The sequence below is a fragment of the Dermacentor silvarum genome, chromosome 4 (genome assembly GCF_013339745.2).
Source record: "Dermacentor silvarum isolate Dsil-2018 chromosome 4, BIME_Dsil_1.4, whole genome shotgun sequence".
Classification (NCBI taxonomy): Eukaryota; Metazoa; Arthropoda; class Arachnida; order Ixodida; family Ixodidae; genus Dermacentor; species Dermacentor silvarum.
In genome coordinates, this window is record NC_051157.2 from 73,244,568 (window position 1) to 73,262,273 (window position 17,706).

Below are 17,706 nucleotides of genomic sequence, written 5' to 3' on the forward strand. Positions count from 1 at the left end.
GGACTCTGCATTAATGCTGCCACGTACATGGAGGTGCTTGCCACCATTGTAAAGCCCTGTATAGAGACTGTAAGGAAGACCTTATGTCTTTCAGCAAGATTCGGCTCCCGCCCACACCGTCTGTGTCACCCAGGAGTGGCTGGCTGACAACTTCTATGACCACATCACTTCCCACTTTTGGCCTCCTCGTTCTTCAGATTTAAATCCGCTCGACTACTACGCCTGGGGCGTCGTTGAGAGAGAGGCCAACAAACAGCCACATAATACAAAAGACTCGCTGAAGGCCACCATTGCTGACTCAATGGCCAACATCTCTAAGGACCACTTGATCTGTGCATGCAGCCATTTCCGAAGCCGATTTGAATCGGTTATTGCTCTGGATGGTGGATTCATTGAGTAATTGTGTATATAAACTGCAAGAGAAGCTTCCCAAAATTTTATGAGAATATGTCTATTTTTGCTGGAGATATTTTTCTCTGCCTGAAGCCAACATTGTATTCTCAAATACCTCACACACCCGGTACTATTCATTTGTAACAGTGAAATTTTGTTGCAGTGGGCATTCCATATACTTTTCAACAAGTGTGTGCACCACCAAATGAGCCTTTTAATACCAGCTCCAAGCAGCTAGTGCTGTCCGTCTCATTTCACTCTTTGACCATGCGTGATAGGTGAACAGACAAAAGACAAACACAGATAAGACACAAAGTGCTGTGTCTTTTTTGTGTTTGGTCCCTTAATTACTTCAGGCATTATACTTTGTTCACTGGAGTTAGTGCTGTGAATATGTATGCAAGCTGTGGCAAACCTTAGACAGCCGCATGACAATGTTGTCATCCTTCGCAGTGTCACTAACTTGGGGGATGCTTTGTTGAAAATAATTACATATCAGTAACATTTTGAGCAAACTCTGCAGCAAAAAATAAAAGTTGATGATACACGTGACACAAGTAGGTTACATTTCTTGATTAATTGCCTCACAGTGCGACTTCTGCTTCATTTTTGTGCATCCCACACCTCAACTTTTTCATCAAAGTTAAAGCGCGAAGATTGTGTGTATGTGGCGGCGGGAGTGGGTGAAAAGAAGCTACTAGGGACAAGCCACATAAGTGACAATTGCAGTGGAAATGTTGCAGTACAGGCATGGCCACTGCATTCCGTGGCAGTGCTCTGCGGAATGCCATCGCTGCCGCCTCTTTAAGCCTTGCGGTGCAGGTGCAATAAAATGGATAGGCAGAGCACCTGGTGCGTTGTCTGCTACAGTTCCTTGCAAATTTTGTGTGCATGCATGCAGCGTTGACAAATCAGCCTGAATACATTTTGTTTATGAAGCACTTGCATTAATTCTCAGAGCCGGGAATGCACGCGGTATGGAGAGGAATCGTAACAGATGAGATACTGGGCGCTTCGCCTGTCACTTTGATTGCGCCTGCGCTGCAAGATTCTGCTAGGCGCCAGCGATGGCTGCACCAACACATTGAGATATGGTGCCTTCCCACTGCAGTCTGTATAAGCAGGAGCATAAGTTTATAAACGAGGCAACAGGCAGTAGATATGAAGCATCCTTAGTACTTGTCAAAGAGTAACTCGCATAGTCAGGACACTAAAACCTGCATTTTACGTTCTGCAATGAGCCTTTATGAGGTGAACTGGAAAGAACATTTTGACAAGATGTCTGCAGCTGGAAGTGTTGTGCAAGCGTTGCAATTCTGTCATACTCATTTCTTCCAAAGAAACATAACATGCACTCTAAAATTAACTGTTACTACCTATTTACAGCCATGTGCACTTTTTTTCTTGTGTGAATGTAGAATTTCTAGGAGACCAATCAAGCCACAACAATTTTTATCTTCTCTTGTACTTGTAATTCTGGATGAAATATGTACAATAAAGAATCATGCTCGTTTCATACCTAAGCTTTGGAGAAACCCTCCATTTAGAAGCTTTGTAGTTGTATCTGAACAGTAAATTCTGGAAATTAAGCAAGCAGCAGCGGTGATGGTTTTCAAGGCACCTCCTTAATTGGTTGCTTGAAGCTTGGCTGGTTCTTCTTTGGTTAGTGTGTCTTTTTCTCGAATGAAGTCCTCCTGCAACATAAAAGTCCAAATTGAGAAGCTGAAAATGTTTAACATTATGCACGAGGCATATAGAAGAAACCACATATATGCACATAAGCCAAATATGAGGAGTCGAAGACATAACCAACACAGTGACAACCTTCTCAAATAACTGTTGTCAAGCTGAGAATTAGAAAATCTGTATTCTAAACCAAGATTTTACATTTCAGATTAGCCGCGGTGATGTAGCTTGGAAATGTACTTGATCTCCTCTTATTACATTGATGCACTAGAGCTCACAACATTTAAAATCAATCAATAATCATCATTTGAGTTTGTGAGAACAGCTTCACTGATAGTGTGATCCATGCCCAAGTTTATGTCGTTCGCAATTGATTACCTGATTGTATATCACTTTCACTAGCAGGGAGCAGCTGGGACATGTCGCCACCTCTTCACCATTCAGCAGGTCCTCCTAACAACGACAGGCACAAAATTAAGTGGTCATCTGAACGCACTGTTTCAACGACATAACCACAAAACAGAAGGAATAAATCAGGGGAGAGGGGAGGCAAGATTGCCAAGATCGCTTGCTTCATTCATTCATCGAGTACCTCCGCCATGTGCCTCCCGATTCCTCATCACCCATTCTCCTCACAATCCCCAACGTCAGACAAACTAGGAATTGTAACATTTTTGCGTATTCCTTACTGGATCGTTTCACACGAGTGACTCGCGTTTCTAGTCGCAAGATTAGAAGAACGCGCAGAAATACTTCTGACCTTGGTTATTTCGAACCTGTCCCCACATGGGCACGGATAGAAATACGTCTCCAATTCCTCGTCGTACTCAAAGTCTTCAATCTCAACTTCGTCGTGGTACACAGACATTTCACAGAATGCACTACTGCGAGGTAGGCAAGCGATGACGCTCGAAATTGAAACGATTTCACGTAAACTACGTATGTTCATCCATGAGGTGGCTCACACGCCAACGCAGACGCACGCGCCTTTCACGGCTATTCACAACTGGCTAGCAAATAATTGACATGTCAAGTAGCGTACGTTTCAGATTCAAGTATGTAGCTGGGTGCATCTGCGACTCAGGAGCCGCATTACAACGTAAGCGGTAAAAGCGGTAGTGCATACATGATACGCACCATCTTTAAATCAGTGTACAATTAATTGTGGCTAGCACAATACACATATTACATTGTAAAATATTATAATTATACACAATAATCTTTATGAATAGGAGTTAAGTAGTGTAGCATTACAAAAAAAAAGTACACTGAGTAGTAAAAGCACTAACGTTTGCAGCGCCACTATGTCATTGCGATCATTATTGCCAAAATTTGGCGGCGCCTCTGTTATCGGTTATTTCTTTACTATTTGTTTAATTGTAGACGCGCGAACGGATAGGATGCTTTCGTAAATTTGTTGTCTGCATCAGCTGGAAACACGTGTGCAGCTGTGTGTTGTCACATTCGCCGTCCACAATGTCCAATTTCCTAAGTATCGCTGTGTCAGTGACCTGCATCAAGTTGCTGTTCATAACTGCCTAGTAAGAACCACAAACTGCATTCGTGTCTGACTTTGTAAATCAAATTGCTCGTCGCTTTCATGACCAAATGCGGGCGCATCTCTCGTGCTGAATTCTTGAAGCCATATGATAATCTGGCTGACGCTTGTTCTTTAAAGGTGGTAATTACAACATTTCGTTTCCAGCCGATCCACGGACTTCGAGGTACACCGAAACTGGTTGGCAATCACTCACTCCCTGCCAACGTCGAAATGGTACTTCGAGGTACTCGAATTTTTGTAACGTTTAGCCATTGAAGTGTTTTTCATACCGTTGTTCTACCACTTCTGTACTGTCAAATGTCTGCTGGATTATTTAAGAACGCGTGGTTATTTGCTACACTTCTGACTAAAATTCTTAGCTCTGTTTCCAACTATTCAGACTATGAACATATATCTCACATTGCATTTGTTTTTGTTATGCAGAACACATCCGAATGGACGCTGGATTACCCACCATTGTTCGCCTGGTTCGAATACGTATTGTCCCTGGCAGCTCGATTCGTGGATCCTGGGATGCTAGAAATAGCTAACCTCAACTATGCCAGCTCTGCAACCATCTACTTTCAAAGGCTTACGGTTATCTTATCCGACCTGATTCTTATTTATGCCGTTTGGGTGTAAGTGCTCACAAAATGCTTCCTGCAGTGCGAAATTCGCAATTTATAGTTTCTAAATTATCTCGGATGAATTCGTGATGAGAGGTTCAAAGAGTCGAAACCGACTACATGGAACTTCTTCAAACCTCACATCTGTCAAACCTCACGTGTGTCAACCACACCAATCTCTACTTTATGTATCCCACAGTTGAATAGATTCATCAGTTATTGGCATTGCATCTTTTTACAAGGTCAGAGCTACATGTCTTTATGGTGCCTCTTATATATTTTGGTTGTACGACATAAATTTTTTTAATGCTTCTCTATAGTGTGATAACATAGAAAAATGGAGACTCACAAATAAACAGACTGTGCACTTGGCCTTCTGTGGTTAAATGTGACCAGTTTGGCACCAGATCGATCTCACTATTTGCAATGTTAAGACGTGCTCAAGTTACTTATGCGTGCTGTAGTCTGCAGTGTGCATAATGAAGTGGGCATCAAGGTTCACCCGTTCAGGTGCATCCTTAAACAGTATATTTTCCAAACTGCGGTTTGTGGACCCTTGGAGTTAAGAGAGTCGAAGGTGTCTGGGGGGGACCACACTAGAGACGCACCTCACACAAGCATCGTCTGTCGAAAGAGATATAGAATGAAAGAGTAACAGACAACATGACCATTTATGTTGTCTTTTGTGTGTGTGGTCTTGTTTTCTTTTTCTTTTTTTGGTCTCTGTGTTGCATTTGCTTTAGAAAATTCTTCCTCCAAAGTATTATCGTTTCCACAGGACCTGGGAAAGAAAGCAAACAAATCCATCCAACAAATTTTCATGAAATCAGTCAAGCAGACTGATGAACGGGAAAAATCCACACCAAAGCACCAAATAAATACAGATAACTTCACCGTTCTCACTCTTTTATGCTCCTGTTCACCATGATAAACCAAGAAATATGTACCTCAGGTCCTAAGTAATTTAATGATTGTGCTTCAATCCTATTCCAAATTTATTTATTTCACCTTTTGGGAGATTGGCTTGAGCTGCACCTGCATACGCTATCACTGAGATCAGCAAATTGATCCAGTTGATTTGAGGACTGAAATAGAATAGAAGCAAAAGGTTAATGTTGTCAAACCAAATGAAAGGTCTATTGTAAGAGAGCAAAAACGAAGAGAGCAAAGGATGATTCAGGGGTGATGCTCACAGTAGTGTCGAACCTGTGGTCACTGATAGCCAGTCATGTCAAGTGCAGTGGGTTCTTTGGGTTGTTATATTCATTCCTGTCAAGATTTTGTAGAAGTGGAAAACACTCATTATTTCTAATAGCTGTACATTTGCTTGATGATTTCAGATGGCAAGGGCTGATTTCACCAAGAAAGGGAGACCGCTCGTCTAAGCACGATGACCCCTGGCTCGATAAGACCACTGTGCTCTCAATGTTGTTTCTTTGGAACCCTGGATTGCTGCTCGTTGATCATGTGCACTTCCAGTACAATGGTTTCCTTCATGGAATCCTACTGCTTGCTACAGCCCGCCTCTTTCAGGTATGCCTGAGAGGAGCAAACAATAGAAAGATAAATCAGTTACCATTAGACTGCATTACGTAAAAATCATTTGGACCTTATATATATATATGATCCATGAAGAAATATTTGAAAGGACATGGGGTAGATATGACATCAAGGCATATTGCCTTCCCTTCAGCAGAAATTTAAGTAATATCAGGTAAATGCGTGTATACTTATTTAATTTATTTATGAAGTGTTGCTGGCCTCATGCAGGTTGAAGCTGGGTGAATACAAGACCCACTCGGGAGGCCTTCCTTACAAACTGCGCGACAAAACTGTGTGGAACACCCAGCACATTTTATGACAGGTTGTAGGTATGAATATCTCTGAAATATCACCGGTGGGCCATTGGAGTTACAGAATGGGTACCAAGGGAAAGGAAGCGCAATCGAGGAAATTTGTTGGCGCAAGTTAGAATCAGCTAGTGCAAGACAAGGGTGATTAGAGATTCTTGGGAGAGGCCTTCGTTTTGCAGTCTACATAAAAATAGGCAGATTATGATCTTTGAAATTAGATCCGCAAGATTTCTACAAAGAGCACATGCCTTTAGCACTGATTTTTAAAATGTCGATATGTAAGCTGAAGTAATAAACAAAGTGTTACTTAATAAATTTTTGTCATATAAATGTCTAGTAAGTGATTATTTCACAATTTTTGATGTCCAGTAGTATGAATGATATGTTGCTGGAAAAAAAATCTGCCTATCTCAGCCACGCTGTTTTTGAAAATGACCTTGTCTTCACCAAAACAGTATGTGCTGAAATGTCTTTATAGCTCAACACCTGCATATATGTTTCTTGTTCTTTTCTAGGGGCGCTGTGTTGAAGCCACGTTGTGGTTCACCATTCTGCTTAATCTGAAGCACATCTATTTGTATGTAGCTCCAGTATTTTTCGTGTACCTCTTGAGAAACTACTGTTTTGCACAGTCCCATGGAAAAGGTCAGTATTATGTTGATGCTGCAGCATCTTGTTCATCTGGTGCCCTGCCTCAGCCTGTACAGCTTACTATGCCAAGTTTCTAAAGGGCAGCTCAGTAGTTTTTTAAGCATTTAAGTTAATACCTATATACCATATTTGTGAGGCACTAGGTGCAGACATGATGCATTACTTCGAAATTTATTAACACAGCCATGAAAGGGCTACCTTTCTGTGTAATTTTGGCACAGATGATCAGTACCCAGAGTATAACATATCTTTCAAGTGTTCTTGAATGGGAATATCAGAGCTGACTTTGGGCTAATGCTTTCTCATAAGCGTGGAACTGATGCTTACGTTATTTTGTTTACGAAAGTTCAATTTAACCCATGAAGTTGTTTGAAGAGCCATTATTTGGAGCGTGGTCGAGCTACCCTGAGCTTAGGGCATGTCTTTTGCGCCCTCTGCTTTGTTAACCACCACTGCTTTTAACCATAGAGCTGCGTGCTGTTTTGTTTGTACCATGGGGGCATTTCCTTGCATTCTCTTTGACCTGCTTTTTGATGTTATAGCTTCTAAGAGCAGCCAAGGAACATTAATGAGAAATTTCCCTCTGTAAAATAATGCTATACCTGCATTCCATATGTTTCTTGAGACTGATCAGGCAGCACGATAATATAGCAGCACATTTTTTTCAGCCCCTCAATCGTTGCTTTGGAGGTTTCAGCCCATCCATTTCTTAAGGTTGGCTGGAACTGTGCTGCTGGTTTTTGCCGTTTCACTGTGGCCATTCTTGAGCAAGGTAACGTTCAACATTTTCCCTAGATGCACATTGAAAACTACTTCTCGTATCTTGTTTTTACTTCTGTAACGTCGCAGTTGCTCTTTGTTATTGCTAACAATCACTTGGCAAGTGTGGCAATAACCAAACGCGCAGTCTTTGTCAAAAGTTCCAAAACCATGTAAACATTTAGAAAGAGCAAGAAACAAATTCCTCATGTGCCCATGTTACCTGCACCGTCAGGTGGCACAGTCACGCCACCTCTATTCGCACCTACACAACTACAATGCTGACTTCCATCATTGCATGTGTGTCATGCGGGGAAGCCGAATGTTAGCAGATGTAAGAGCTGTGCATGGAAAACATAAGTCAAAGGATGCAAGAGACGAGTGTGCCTGCAAAATACAGTGGCTTTTGTTCACCTCAGTGTTGCTGTGCCACACTTGTTTCTCATGGTGTGGATTCAAAACTTTTGTCATTGACTGTTTACAGTCAACTCTCGTTACAACGGACCCTCATAATCCGACAAAAAACTTTTGTCATTGACTGTGTACAGTCAACTCTCGTTACAACGGACCCTCATAATCCGACAAAAAATGTCCGTTTTATACGAAGTCTGTAATATCCGAAACTTTGGTCTCGATGTCAACATTATTGCAAAGAGTGAGTCACGAACGTCCAGCATTGATAGTGATAGCAAATTAGTAGACAGCTATACAAAGTAAGGATAGTAGTTTTATTGACCGTATAAACTTGTAAGTGTAGGCATACAAACTAAATTAATAAGCACGGTGTCACGCGCACAGGTAAACATGAACACACCTCGCTCGATGACCGCGGAAACTCGCTGTCAAAACGCTGCAGTCAAGAAGCGCACCAGCAGCAGCGAGCAAATTGACCTTTGTGCTGTCTTGCTTCAATGCAAACTAAACGTCCAAAGCACAGCGCGTACGAAGCTACTGGCACCGAGCGCACTTCGTCCTTTCAAGATAAGATCGCTTTCAAGATACGGTGGCCACGCCGTAAGCAGCAGCCGCTGGAGTAGAACCCCCCTGCCCTGTGCCTCGCGCGCGCGAGATATTGAGGCCGCGATCGTCGGCTGACCCTTGCAAGTCTGTTGTCCGCCCGTGTTGACGCTGCAAAAGTACGCTTTATACGCCCGACTTTGCAAAAAATTGCCGCTAATTTTGTCCGCTGTAGACAATAGTCCATTGTAGCGTGGTCCATTCAAAGCAAACTTCATCGCATTAATAAAATAGGTATAGCAAACTAAGGTTCAAATATGGACCGTTATATCTGAAAGTCTGTTGTACGCGGGGTCCGTTGTAACGAGCGTAGACTGTATATGAATTAGCTTAAGAATTAATACATTGGTTGCTGGTTTGCAGCATTGGCAATTACAGAAGCACATTATATGCAGTTACAGTTAAACCTTGATATAACGAAGTTGGTAACAATTGGAAATTTTTTTTGTTATATCAAAACTTTGTTATATTGAAATTTGATCTTTTATGCAAATAAGTATGGTCCCCCGATTGATTTTTCTTACGTGGCAGGGGCTGCAAAATTTTTCGAATCATCGGGCAATTGGAAAAAGGAGATGCGCACCAACCTGCTCTTCACTCACCCCCATCTCTCGTGTGCGCTTGATTGCGTTACCATGAGCTTGCTCCTCTCCCCTCCTTTCCTCTTGCTCGCACTGGAAGACGGCGCACATCAAGTCACTATCCTTCTCGGCTCACTCTCGCATGCTGTCACTCGCACCTAAAGCATACAGCGCTTGGGGTTCGATGAGATCTTATCGCTCTTGGACTTCATTGTGGAACACGACGCTGCTCCGCTTCAGCAGGCACTCTCGATTGCACAGCACGCGATTTGAGAAGTTTGTTCACAAGCAGCCACATGTAATTAAACCATCTGACCATCTGCCTCCGCAGAAGTTTCCGTTTATTGTCCTAGTACTCCTTCGCAGTGACAGTGAAATTTCATTATATTGAAATTGTGTGTAAACACTTTGTAATATTGAGGTTCAAAATACATGTTTATCTATAGACAAGAAGTTATAAAAAGTTAAATACTTTGTTATATAGAGAAATTGGTTATATTGAAGTTCGTTTTATTAAGGTTTAACTGTATAGGCAGTTACTATGTAATTCTAGGCATATGTATGGCCTTGATTTAAGACATATTTCTAGATAAGATTGATGATCATTCAATAATGCTGAAGTGCAAGAGACTTTACTGTGGAGCGATACTGAAGTGCGAGCATATTTATTCTTTTCCGGATAAAGTGGCAAACTTTGTGAAGATAACATATATCAGTGTATGATAGACAATAGTATGATCTCTCTCTCTCTTTTTTTTTTTTTCTCACCGTGCTTTGCTAAGTAATGTACAAATTAGGACAGCACTTAAATGAAACAATGGCTGAGATGTTTAGCTGCTGACACTTGAGCTGTGAGCTAAGTTTGCAGCTCTTGCTATTAAAGCGAGTAAGGGAAGAAAACGCTTCATGATATATTGATATGTATCAGCACAAGTAAATAAAAAAAATATATAAATGGCCAGAGTTTTTGAATGACCTTCATTAAGTCATACATGCAATCAATTAGCCGGTCATTCAAGCAAACACTCAACTGAACAATCAAACATGCAATCAATCTCTGGGGTAGAATTTTTCTGTCGTCTATCCATTCATCGAGTCGGTTGTTCATTCAGTCAAACATTCTGTCACTCAAGCATTTGAATAAACAGCCATTCAGGTAAACAATCAGCCATTCAATCACTTGTCCAGGTCACAAAATCACTCGCAAATGGCCATTCAAATGAAGACCTAGCCATTCAATCAATCTTTTAACTAATCAGTCGGTCAATCAATCATCTAGGGTACGAAACCTTTTGCAGGCTCAGCTGACGCAGATGCTTCAGAGGCTGTTCCCCTTCAAAAGGGGTCTCTGCCACGCCTACTGGGCTCCTAACTGGTGGGCACTCTATGCAGCTGTGGATAGAGTGCTGGCATTTGCAGGTTAGAAATTGTTACTGCTTTCTTGCAAGTACATTTGGCATGCACTGTCTCACAGAACTAGCATGAACAGACCTTGCATAACAAAACATTAGATTGTGAGCTCATGCTAAGCTAACAGGCCGAATATTGTTTCGCAAATGCGTGAGATAAAGGGATTCCAAAAAGAAAAATTAAGCTGCATTAGTAAATTAGAACAATAAAAAAAAAAAGTCACTCTTACCATGTGAGGAGGCTTCATAAGCGATAAAAGGCACAACTACAAAAGAAAGGTGGCGACAACACCACTTCGAAGTTCCTGCACCAGCTCACCACGGTGTCATGGATTTTAACGGTTTCTGCTCAGGCCTAATTTATTTGTTTTCAGAAAAGATAGTTTATCAGAAAAGATAGCCTACATTGAATTCTGAAGGAGCCGTAGGAGCTCTGAGAACTTATACTGCACCACAACAGCTGTAATATTACAAAATACTTCGAAATCTATGTCACACTGACATACTAGCGCTGGGATTTTGGCGCAGAATGAATAAACCTCTTACTGAGAGAATATTTAATCAGTCTATCTCCAAAATGATCTTGTGTTTCTCTTTAGTGTCCCTTTAAGGAGAGCCATTCTCAAACCACATGGAATGAGTTTGATGCTATACAGCTGAAACTGACACTCCGTAATGGTGAACTTCTACATAAAAATGGTGGTATCAACTAGGTAATTCGTATTAGTGATCTGCACCATTCATTGTCAACTTATCCATAATGTACGAATACCTATTACATTTCATGTTGAATAAACTGAGAGCACACTGCGGCCCAAATTATCATTGTCGACATGATGACCTATGGCTACATTTTATAATAAATTACCGTGAAGTTGACCCTTTGAGGGTCACATTTTTTAGGAATAAGCATCTCCCAGGATCACATTTCTTTATTGCATATTTAAATTCTTCACAGTGATTAATTTCAAGAAAAAACCAAGAAATCATTTTTTAGGTGACAATAAAGTGACAGAAATGTTTTAATATGTGCAGTTTTATACATGGTTTATTGTTGAATACATAGGAAAACTAGTCAAATTATATTTTTATAGGTGTAATAACATTCACAGGTCTTATTTTTATATGTTAAATAGGTTTTACACCACTAGGGCCCGCATTTTGAGACGTGCCATTTCATTTTCCACTTTTATCATGTGTTGGGGGGGAGGTTTATCATGTGTCAGGGTGAGAACCAAGTAAGGACGATGAGCAATGTCCAAACCAAGAACAATGGTCCAGGAGAATGAAAAATGAAGTGGATCATCGGGGGGAGGGATGCAGGCCCAGAACACGTGGTCATATCGAAAGCAAGACATGGCATGTCAGCACTTGCAAGCAAATGCATGCAGTGGAGTGTACTTGTCAGAAATACAAAACCATGCGAAAACTTTCTAGTAACGAGTTGTTAGATCACTAGAAAAAGTTCTACCAGTTCTCTTGTGTAACGCAAAAATAAACACACACGCTGCACTATCACCGGTTCGCGAGTGCCCACCTGTAAACAAATTGCATGCTTATGGAATAGCCATGTAAGCGAGCATCTCGTGGTAATGCATTGAGTGATAAGAAACAAGATAAAATCACTTTTCTTGACGCCCGTAACTTGAAACAACATGTGCGAGAATCTGATTATAAAGTGCGCAAACGTGGCCGTGAGTATACAGCAGTAAACTAGGCAAAGCAGGAATGCTCCCAAGCTACTGCAGTGGCAGCATTATAAAAAATTTTCTTTAGAAGTTGCGGAAGGTTGCAGCACCTTCAGATGTTTCATTGCCACCTCATATGTATGGCCGTGACCACTTGGGATTTGTTTCTGCTGCTGTGCATGTACGGCGATGACCCTCAAGGGGTTAAAAAATGTACCATCAGCCATTGTTATTTTCTTACTAATAAGAGAGAGTTCAAGCAAAATCGAAACTTGGTAGTGTGAAGTCACATCTTACATGAAAACACTTTTGTTAAATTCGATTTTCGTTAATATTAAGTAATTATTACATGCTGATATTGGTGAGAAAAATTTTAGATTTACTTTCTTATACCCGTGTTCATTACATCAAGGTTCGACTGTGATAAGCCATTAAATTTGCTCAAATTGGTTTACGTGTTAGTACGTTGCACATTGGTGTAACGATCCTTCATGAGTAAATCTGTACTATGAATTTATGCGGTATACTTATGAACCAGTCGGGTGCAAGTGCTGTTATAGTCAACAATTTGTTCATTTCAGTTATAATTTGAATTTTTTGGTGCATCCCAAGTAGCTTCACTGGCATAGCTTTAGAAAAGGGTATAAAGCCCAGCAAAGTAGTTGCACCTTTTCTATAACCCTGTCTAGAACTATTCTTCAATTTTGATGTTTGTTAAAGAAACCCCAGGTGGTCATAAATGAATCTAAGCCTTCCCGATACCATCTTTCATAGACCAAGGTGTAGCTTTAGGACACAAAACCTCGCCTGTTCTTTTTATTGCCACGGGTCTTCAAAAGGGGCTGACGACGTTTATTGGGAGCGGCTGGGGCTCTGGCGAAAACGGCAGCGAGAGGCAGCTATCGAGCGGGGCGGTTAGCACGCGCACTTCTTTCTTCTTGCGCCTCTGCGCTTGCCCTATGCCCACTACTACAGGTGACATTTCCCCCCTTCCTCGGAAAGAGCATCGGCTCGATGCTCAAGAAGTGGTGTGGGAAAGGAAAAAAAAAACATCAAAAAAAAAAAAAAACAACACACGCTCAATGAAGATGCTCGCGCACAGAACACAGCGAGAGCTACAGCAGCGTAGCTAGAAACAATTCTCTACCTCTCTAGAAACGAAGAGGTAAGTGCATTAGGTGCAAATGGGCGCGTAAAAATCACTAACGCGCAACGTAAGGCTTCATGCGTACGACGTGAACTACGTCAGAACTAGGTGGTTGTCGGCGCCGTGTTTGCGCCGCACTGTCAGGAACGACTTCATAGTTCACGTCACTAATGCGGCGCAGCACTTTGTACGGGCCAAAATACCGGCTGAGCAACTTTTCACAAAGGCCACGGCGGCGAACAGGGGTCCACACCAACACTTGGTCGCCGGGACTGTAGCGCACTTGCCGGTGACGGATGTTATAGCGCCGTGCATCTGCGTGTTGCTGCTCACCGATGTGCAGCCGCGCGAGCTGGCGAGCCTCCTCAGCGCGCTGAGCAAATTCTTCGGCGTCAGTAGTTAGGTTCTCGGCGTCGTGGCACGGAAGCATAGCGTCCAGCATCGTCTGTACTTCGCGGCCGTAGACAAGGCGAAATGGTGTGAAGCGCGTTGTTTCTTGTACGGCGTTATTATACGCGAAGGTCACATAAGGCAGGATACGATCCCATGTTTTGTGCTGGACGTCGATGTACATAGAGATCATGTCTGTGATGGTCTTGTTTAATCGCTCCGTAAGGCCGTTGGACTGCGGATGGTAAGCGGTCGTCTTTCGATGCCTGGTGTTGCTTAGTTGAAAACTTTCGTCCGTGAGCTGTGCCGTGAACGCCGTTCCTCTATCTGTGATAACAGTGGCTGGGGCACCATGGCGCAATACAATGTGACACATGAAGAACTGCGCTACCTCAGAAGCCGTGGCTCGTGGAAGCGCCTCTGTCTCGGCATAGCGGGTTAAATAGTCAGTGGCGACAATCACCCACTTGTTGCCATCGGTTGACAGAGGAAAAGGCCCAAGAATGTCCAAGCCGACTTGGTCGAATGGCTTATGAGGTGGTTCAATGGGTTGCAAGAACCCGGCGGGCTTCAGGGGTGGTGACTTTCGTCGCTGACATTCATGGCAGCCTTTCACATACTGCTTGACGCTTGCTGAAAGTCCGGGCCAGTAATACATCTCGCGCACTCTAGCAAGCGTTCGTGAGGAGCCGAGGTGGCCAGATGTAGGCTCGTCGTGGCAAGCGAAAAGAATATCGTCCCGCAAGTCTTTGGGAACTACTAGGAGGTAGGCTCGATCATTCGGGCGGGCGTTCTTCTTGTACAGCACATTGTCTCGTAGACAGAAGGACGTCAAGACGCGACGTAGATGGCGTGGTATGGTTGTATCACGGCCCGCTAAGTGGTCGATGAGAGGTCGAATTTCAGCGTCGTCACGCTGCGATTTGACCAAGTCCGACGTAGTAAGGGCGCCCAGGAAGCCGTCGTCGTCCTCTGACTGTCGACTGAAAGATTCGGCGGGAGCACGCGACAACGTGTCGGCGTCTTCGTGCTTGCGGCCAGACTTATAAACTATGGTGACGTCGAACTCCTCTAGCCGCAAGCTCCACCGTGCCAGCCGTCCTGAAGGATCGCGTATGTTCGCCAACCAACATAGAGCAAGGTGGTCTGTCACCACTTTGAAGGGACGGCTGTAGAGATAAGGGCGAAACTTCGTGATCGCCCAGACGACCGCGAGACACTCTTTTTCTGTAGTAGTGTAGTTCGCCTCGGCACGGGACAGCGAGCGGCTAGCATAGGCTATTACTCGTTCAATGCCGTCTTGACGTTGGACGAGTACTGCGCCAAGGCCGATGTTGCTGGCGTCAGTATGCACCTCGGTGTCAGCCTCCTCGTCGAAATGTGCCAGGACGGGTGCTGACTGCATGCGTTGGTGTAGTTCAGCGAAGGCCGCTTGTTGCTCATTCGTCCAGGCAAATGGCGTGTCATCCCTGGTAAGGCGAGTCAGGGGTTCCGCAATCTTCGAGAAGTTGTCGATGAAGCGGCGATAATACGCGCACAAGCCCAGGAAGCGTCGGACGGCCTTCTTGTCGGCAGGAAGAGGAAAAGCTGCTACAGCGGCAAGTTTGTCGGGATCGGGTCGAACTCCTTTGGCGCTGACGACGTGTCCGAGAAACTTGAGCTCTTCATAACCGAAGTGGCACTTCTCTGGTTTAAGCGTGAGGTCAGCCGATCGGAGCGCTTCTAGCACATGCCGCAGGCGATGAAGATGTTGCTCAAATGTTTCAGAAAAGACAACTACGTCGTCAAGATACACAAGGCAAGTCTGCCACTTCAATCCAGCGAGGACAGTATCCATCATGCGCTGGAAAGTTGCTGGGGCTGAACACAAACCGAAAGGGAGCACTCGAAATTCGTAAAGGCCGTCGGGAGTCACAAAGGCAGTTTTCTCGCGGTCTCGTTCATCTACCTCGATCTGCCAGTATCCACTTTTCAAATCGAGTGACGAAAAGTACTGGGCACGCCGCAGTCTATCTAACGAGTCGATACGTGGCAGTGGGTACACGTCCTTTTTAGTTACGTTGTTGAGCTTCCGGTAGTCGACGCAAAAGCGTAGCGTTCCGTCTTTCTTTTTGACAAGAACGACCGGAGACGACCATGAGCTGTTGGAAGGTTCGATCACGCCATCTTGAAGCATCTCTTGTACTTGCGTACGAATCGCCGCGCGTTCCTTTGCTGACACGCGGTAAGGCTGCTGGTGTATCGGGCATGCGTCGTCGCATGTGATGATCCGGTGCCTTGTAACCGAAGTCTGGCGTACCTTAGACGAGCTTGCGAAGCATGCCCTGAATTCAAGCAAGAGCTCGTGCAGTGCTGCCTGTTTGTCGTTAGATAACTCGGGATTAATGTCGACGGTGCCCAGTGACTTGTCAGCCAGCCTCACTGGTTCAGGGGCAAAACATTCAGCTACGTGTTCCACTTCTTCGGCAAACACTATCGAAGTACCGCGGAAGAGGTGTCGATGCTCATTACTAAAGTTGGTGACTAGCAACTTAGATCGGCCATCACGAAGCTGTAGCACACTCCTGGCCGCACAAACACCTTGTGTCAGTAGATGCGCTAAGTTACTTTCGGCGACCACTCCACCTTCGCGCATTCCACCGCACATCACTTCGACTAGAACACTGGCTCGTGGAGGAAGCGTAACACTTTCGGCGGAAACACGTAGCGCGTCATCACGTCGATTGTCGTCGTTTGCGTCGATTGCTTGGTCGGCTGAGAAGGTGACTACACCGCCCCGTAAGTCAATAACAGCGCCGTATTCCTGCAGGAAGTCAACTCCGAGAATGACGTCGCAGGAGCATTCGCGTAGGACAAGGCAACTCGCCACGAATGTCGATCCTCGAATCCGAACTCTTGTCGTGCAGGTTCCCAGTGGAGTAACGACGTGACCGCCAGCCGTACGAATCTGTGAGCCATGCCAAGGTGTAATTACTTTCTTCAGAAACGTCGCCATCTTCCCGCTTAATATAGAATAGTCCGCTCCGGTGTCCACTAAAGCGCTAACCGCGTAACCGTCGATCACCACCGGTATGTCGAGCGAAAGCCGGTCATTCCGTTCAGTTGATGGCGTACCGGTACCCTTGTTTACTCGCGGCGATCGGAGGTCTTCAGCGCGTCGGCTGCCAGCGGCCTCGCCCCCAAAGGTCGCTGTAGTTAGTTTTCCCGGCGGGGACTTGGCGACCGTCCGCTCGAATACCGCTGGGGCGATGGTGAAAATCGCCTTGGCGACGGCGAGCGTGACTGCCGCCTGGTAGGCGGTGGCATGCGTTGCTGAGCCAGATAATCCTCAATGTCCCGAGGTCGTTGGCCCAGTCGGGGTGGCGGCGAATAGGCAGAAAAGCCCCGCAACCCGAGGCGTCGGTATGGGCACTGGCGGTACAAATGATCTGCCTCACCACAATGGAAACACAGAGGACGGCGATCCGGAGTACGCCAAACCTCTGACTTCCGAGGGGGCATGCGTCGATCATCGGCGTAATGCACTGGTCGCTCTTGCGGAAGCACAACCGGAGAAGCGGCATGGGGAAACGGTGGAGGCGTGCGTCGTTCCTCGATGTATGGCACCGGTTGGGCTGGTGGGAGTGCAACCGGATGAGCGGCTTGAACAAACAGCGGCGGGGACGAAGCAGGCTGTCGCAAGACTTCTGCGTAGGTCGCACGGTGGTGTACAGAAGATGCAGGCGCGGTGTTAGAAAAAGGAACGGTGGACCGGAGCGCTTGGTGCACTTCATCTCTTATTACACTCGCAATGGAGCTCACCGTGGCTTGTGGGGTGCCGTAAACCTTCAGTATCTCTTCGCGCACAACGGTGCGGATGAGGTCTCGAAGGTTGTCATTGTGGCTTCCGATGGCCGTGGACATGTCCGTAGTCGCGTTCACTTGCCGCTCGTAAAAGTTAGAGCGCTGCTGAAGCGTCTTCTCCAT

General features: G+C 44.8%; 3 protein-coding genes across 4 annotated transcripts in view; 1 reads left to right on the forward strand and 2 right to left on the reverse strand.

The window, feature by feature from the left end:
- Positions 1-1,842: 1,842 nt before the first annotated feature.
- The window catches only part of LOC119450224 (DPH3 homolog), a 20,307-nt gene continuing 4,443 nt past the window's right edge, over positions 1,843-17,706 (reverse strand). The window contains exons 2-4 of one of the 2 annotated variants that reach the window (XM_049665725.1): positions 2,840-2,970; positions 2,458-2,532; positions 1,843-2,087 (exon numbers count right to left, since the gene is read on the reverse strand). In XM_049665725.1, the coding sequence (XP_049521682.1) occupies positions 2,019-2,087; positions 2,458-2,532; positions 2,840-2,947 (252 nt within the window). In that variant the 5' untranslated portion in view covers positions 2,948-2,970 and the 3' untranslated portion in view covers positions 1,843-2,018. Of the gene's footprint in view, positions 2,088-2,457; positions 2,533-2,839; positions 3,067-17,706 lie in introns of those variants that run through there. The other variant, XM_037713608.2, reaches the window with a different exon arrangement.
- LOC119450226 (DPH3 homolog) overlaps positions 1,843-17,706 on the reverse strand; it is a 20,186-nt gene continuing 4,322 nt past the window's right edge. Inside the window, exon 4 of the mRNA XM_049665726.1 lies at positions 1,843-2,014. The gene's annotated coding sequence lies outside the window, so the exon portion shown is untranslated. The remainder of the gene's footprint in view (positions 2,015-17,706) is intronic.
- Positions 3,465-10,530, forward strand: LOC119450225 (probable dolichyl pyrophosphate Glc1Man9GlcNAc2 alpha-1,3-glucosyltransferase). Its single transcript, XM_037713609.2, has 7 exons — positions 3,465-3,620; positions 3,785-3,863; positions 4,064-4,257; positions 5,586-5,778; positions 6,614-6,743; positions 7,418-7,521; positions 10,405-10,530. The coding sequence occupies exons 1-7, from the start codon at positions 3,556-3,558 to the stop codon at positions 10,528-10,530; spliced, it is 891 nt and encodes a 296-aa protein (XP_037569537.1). The 5' UTR covers positions 3,465-3,555.

What these genes read in the sequence shown, in the direction of transcription:
- LOC119450225 (XM_037713609.2), top strand. Translation starts at nt 3,556, where the DNA reads ATGTCCAATTTCCTAAGTATCGCTGTGTCAGTGACCTGCATCAAGTTG. An exon ending in CGTCGAAATGGTACTTCGAG is followed by an intron (nt 3,864 to 4,063) that starts GTACTCGAATTT and finishes TTTGTTATGCAG; the next exon opens with AACACATCCGAATGGACGCT. An exon ending in CTACAGCCCGCCTCTTTCAG is followed by an intron (nt 5,779 to 6,613) that starts GTATGCCTGAGA and finishes GTTCTTTTCTAG; the next exon opens with GGGCGCTGTGTTGAAGCCAC.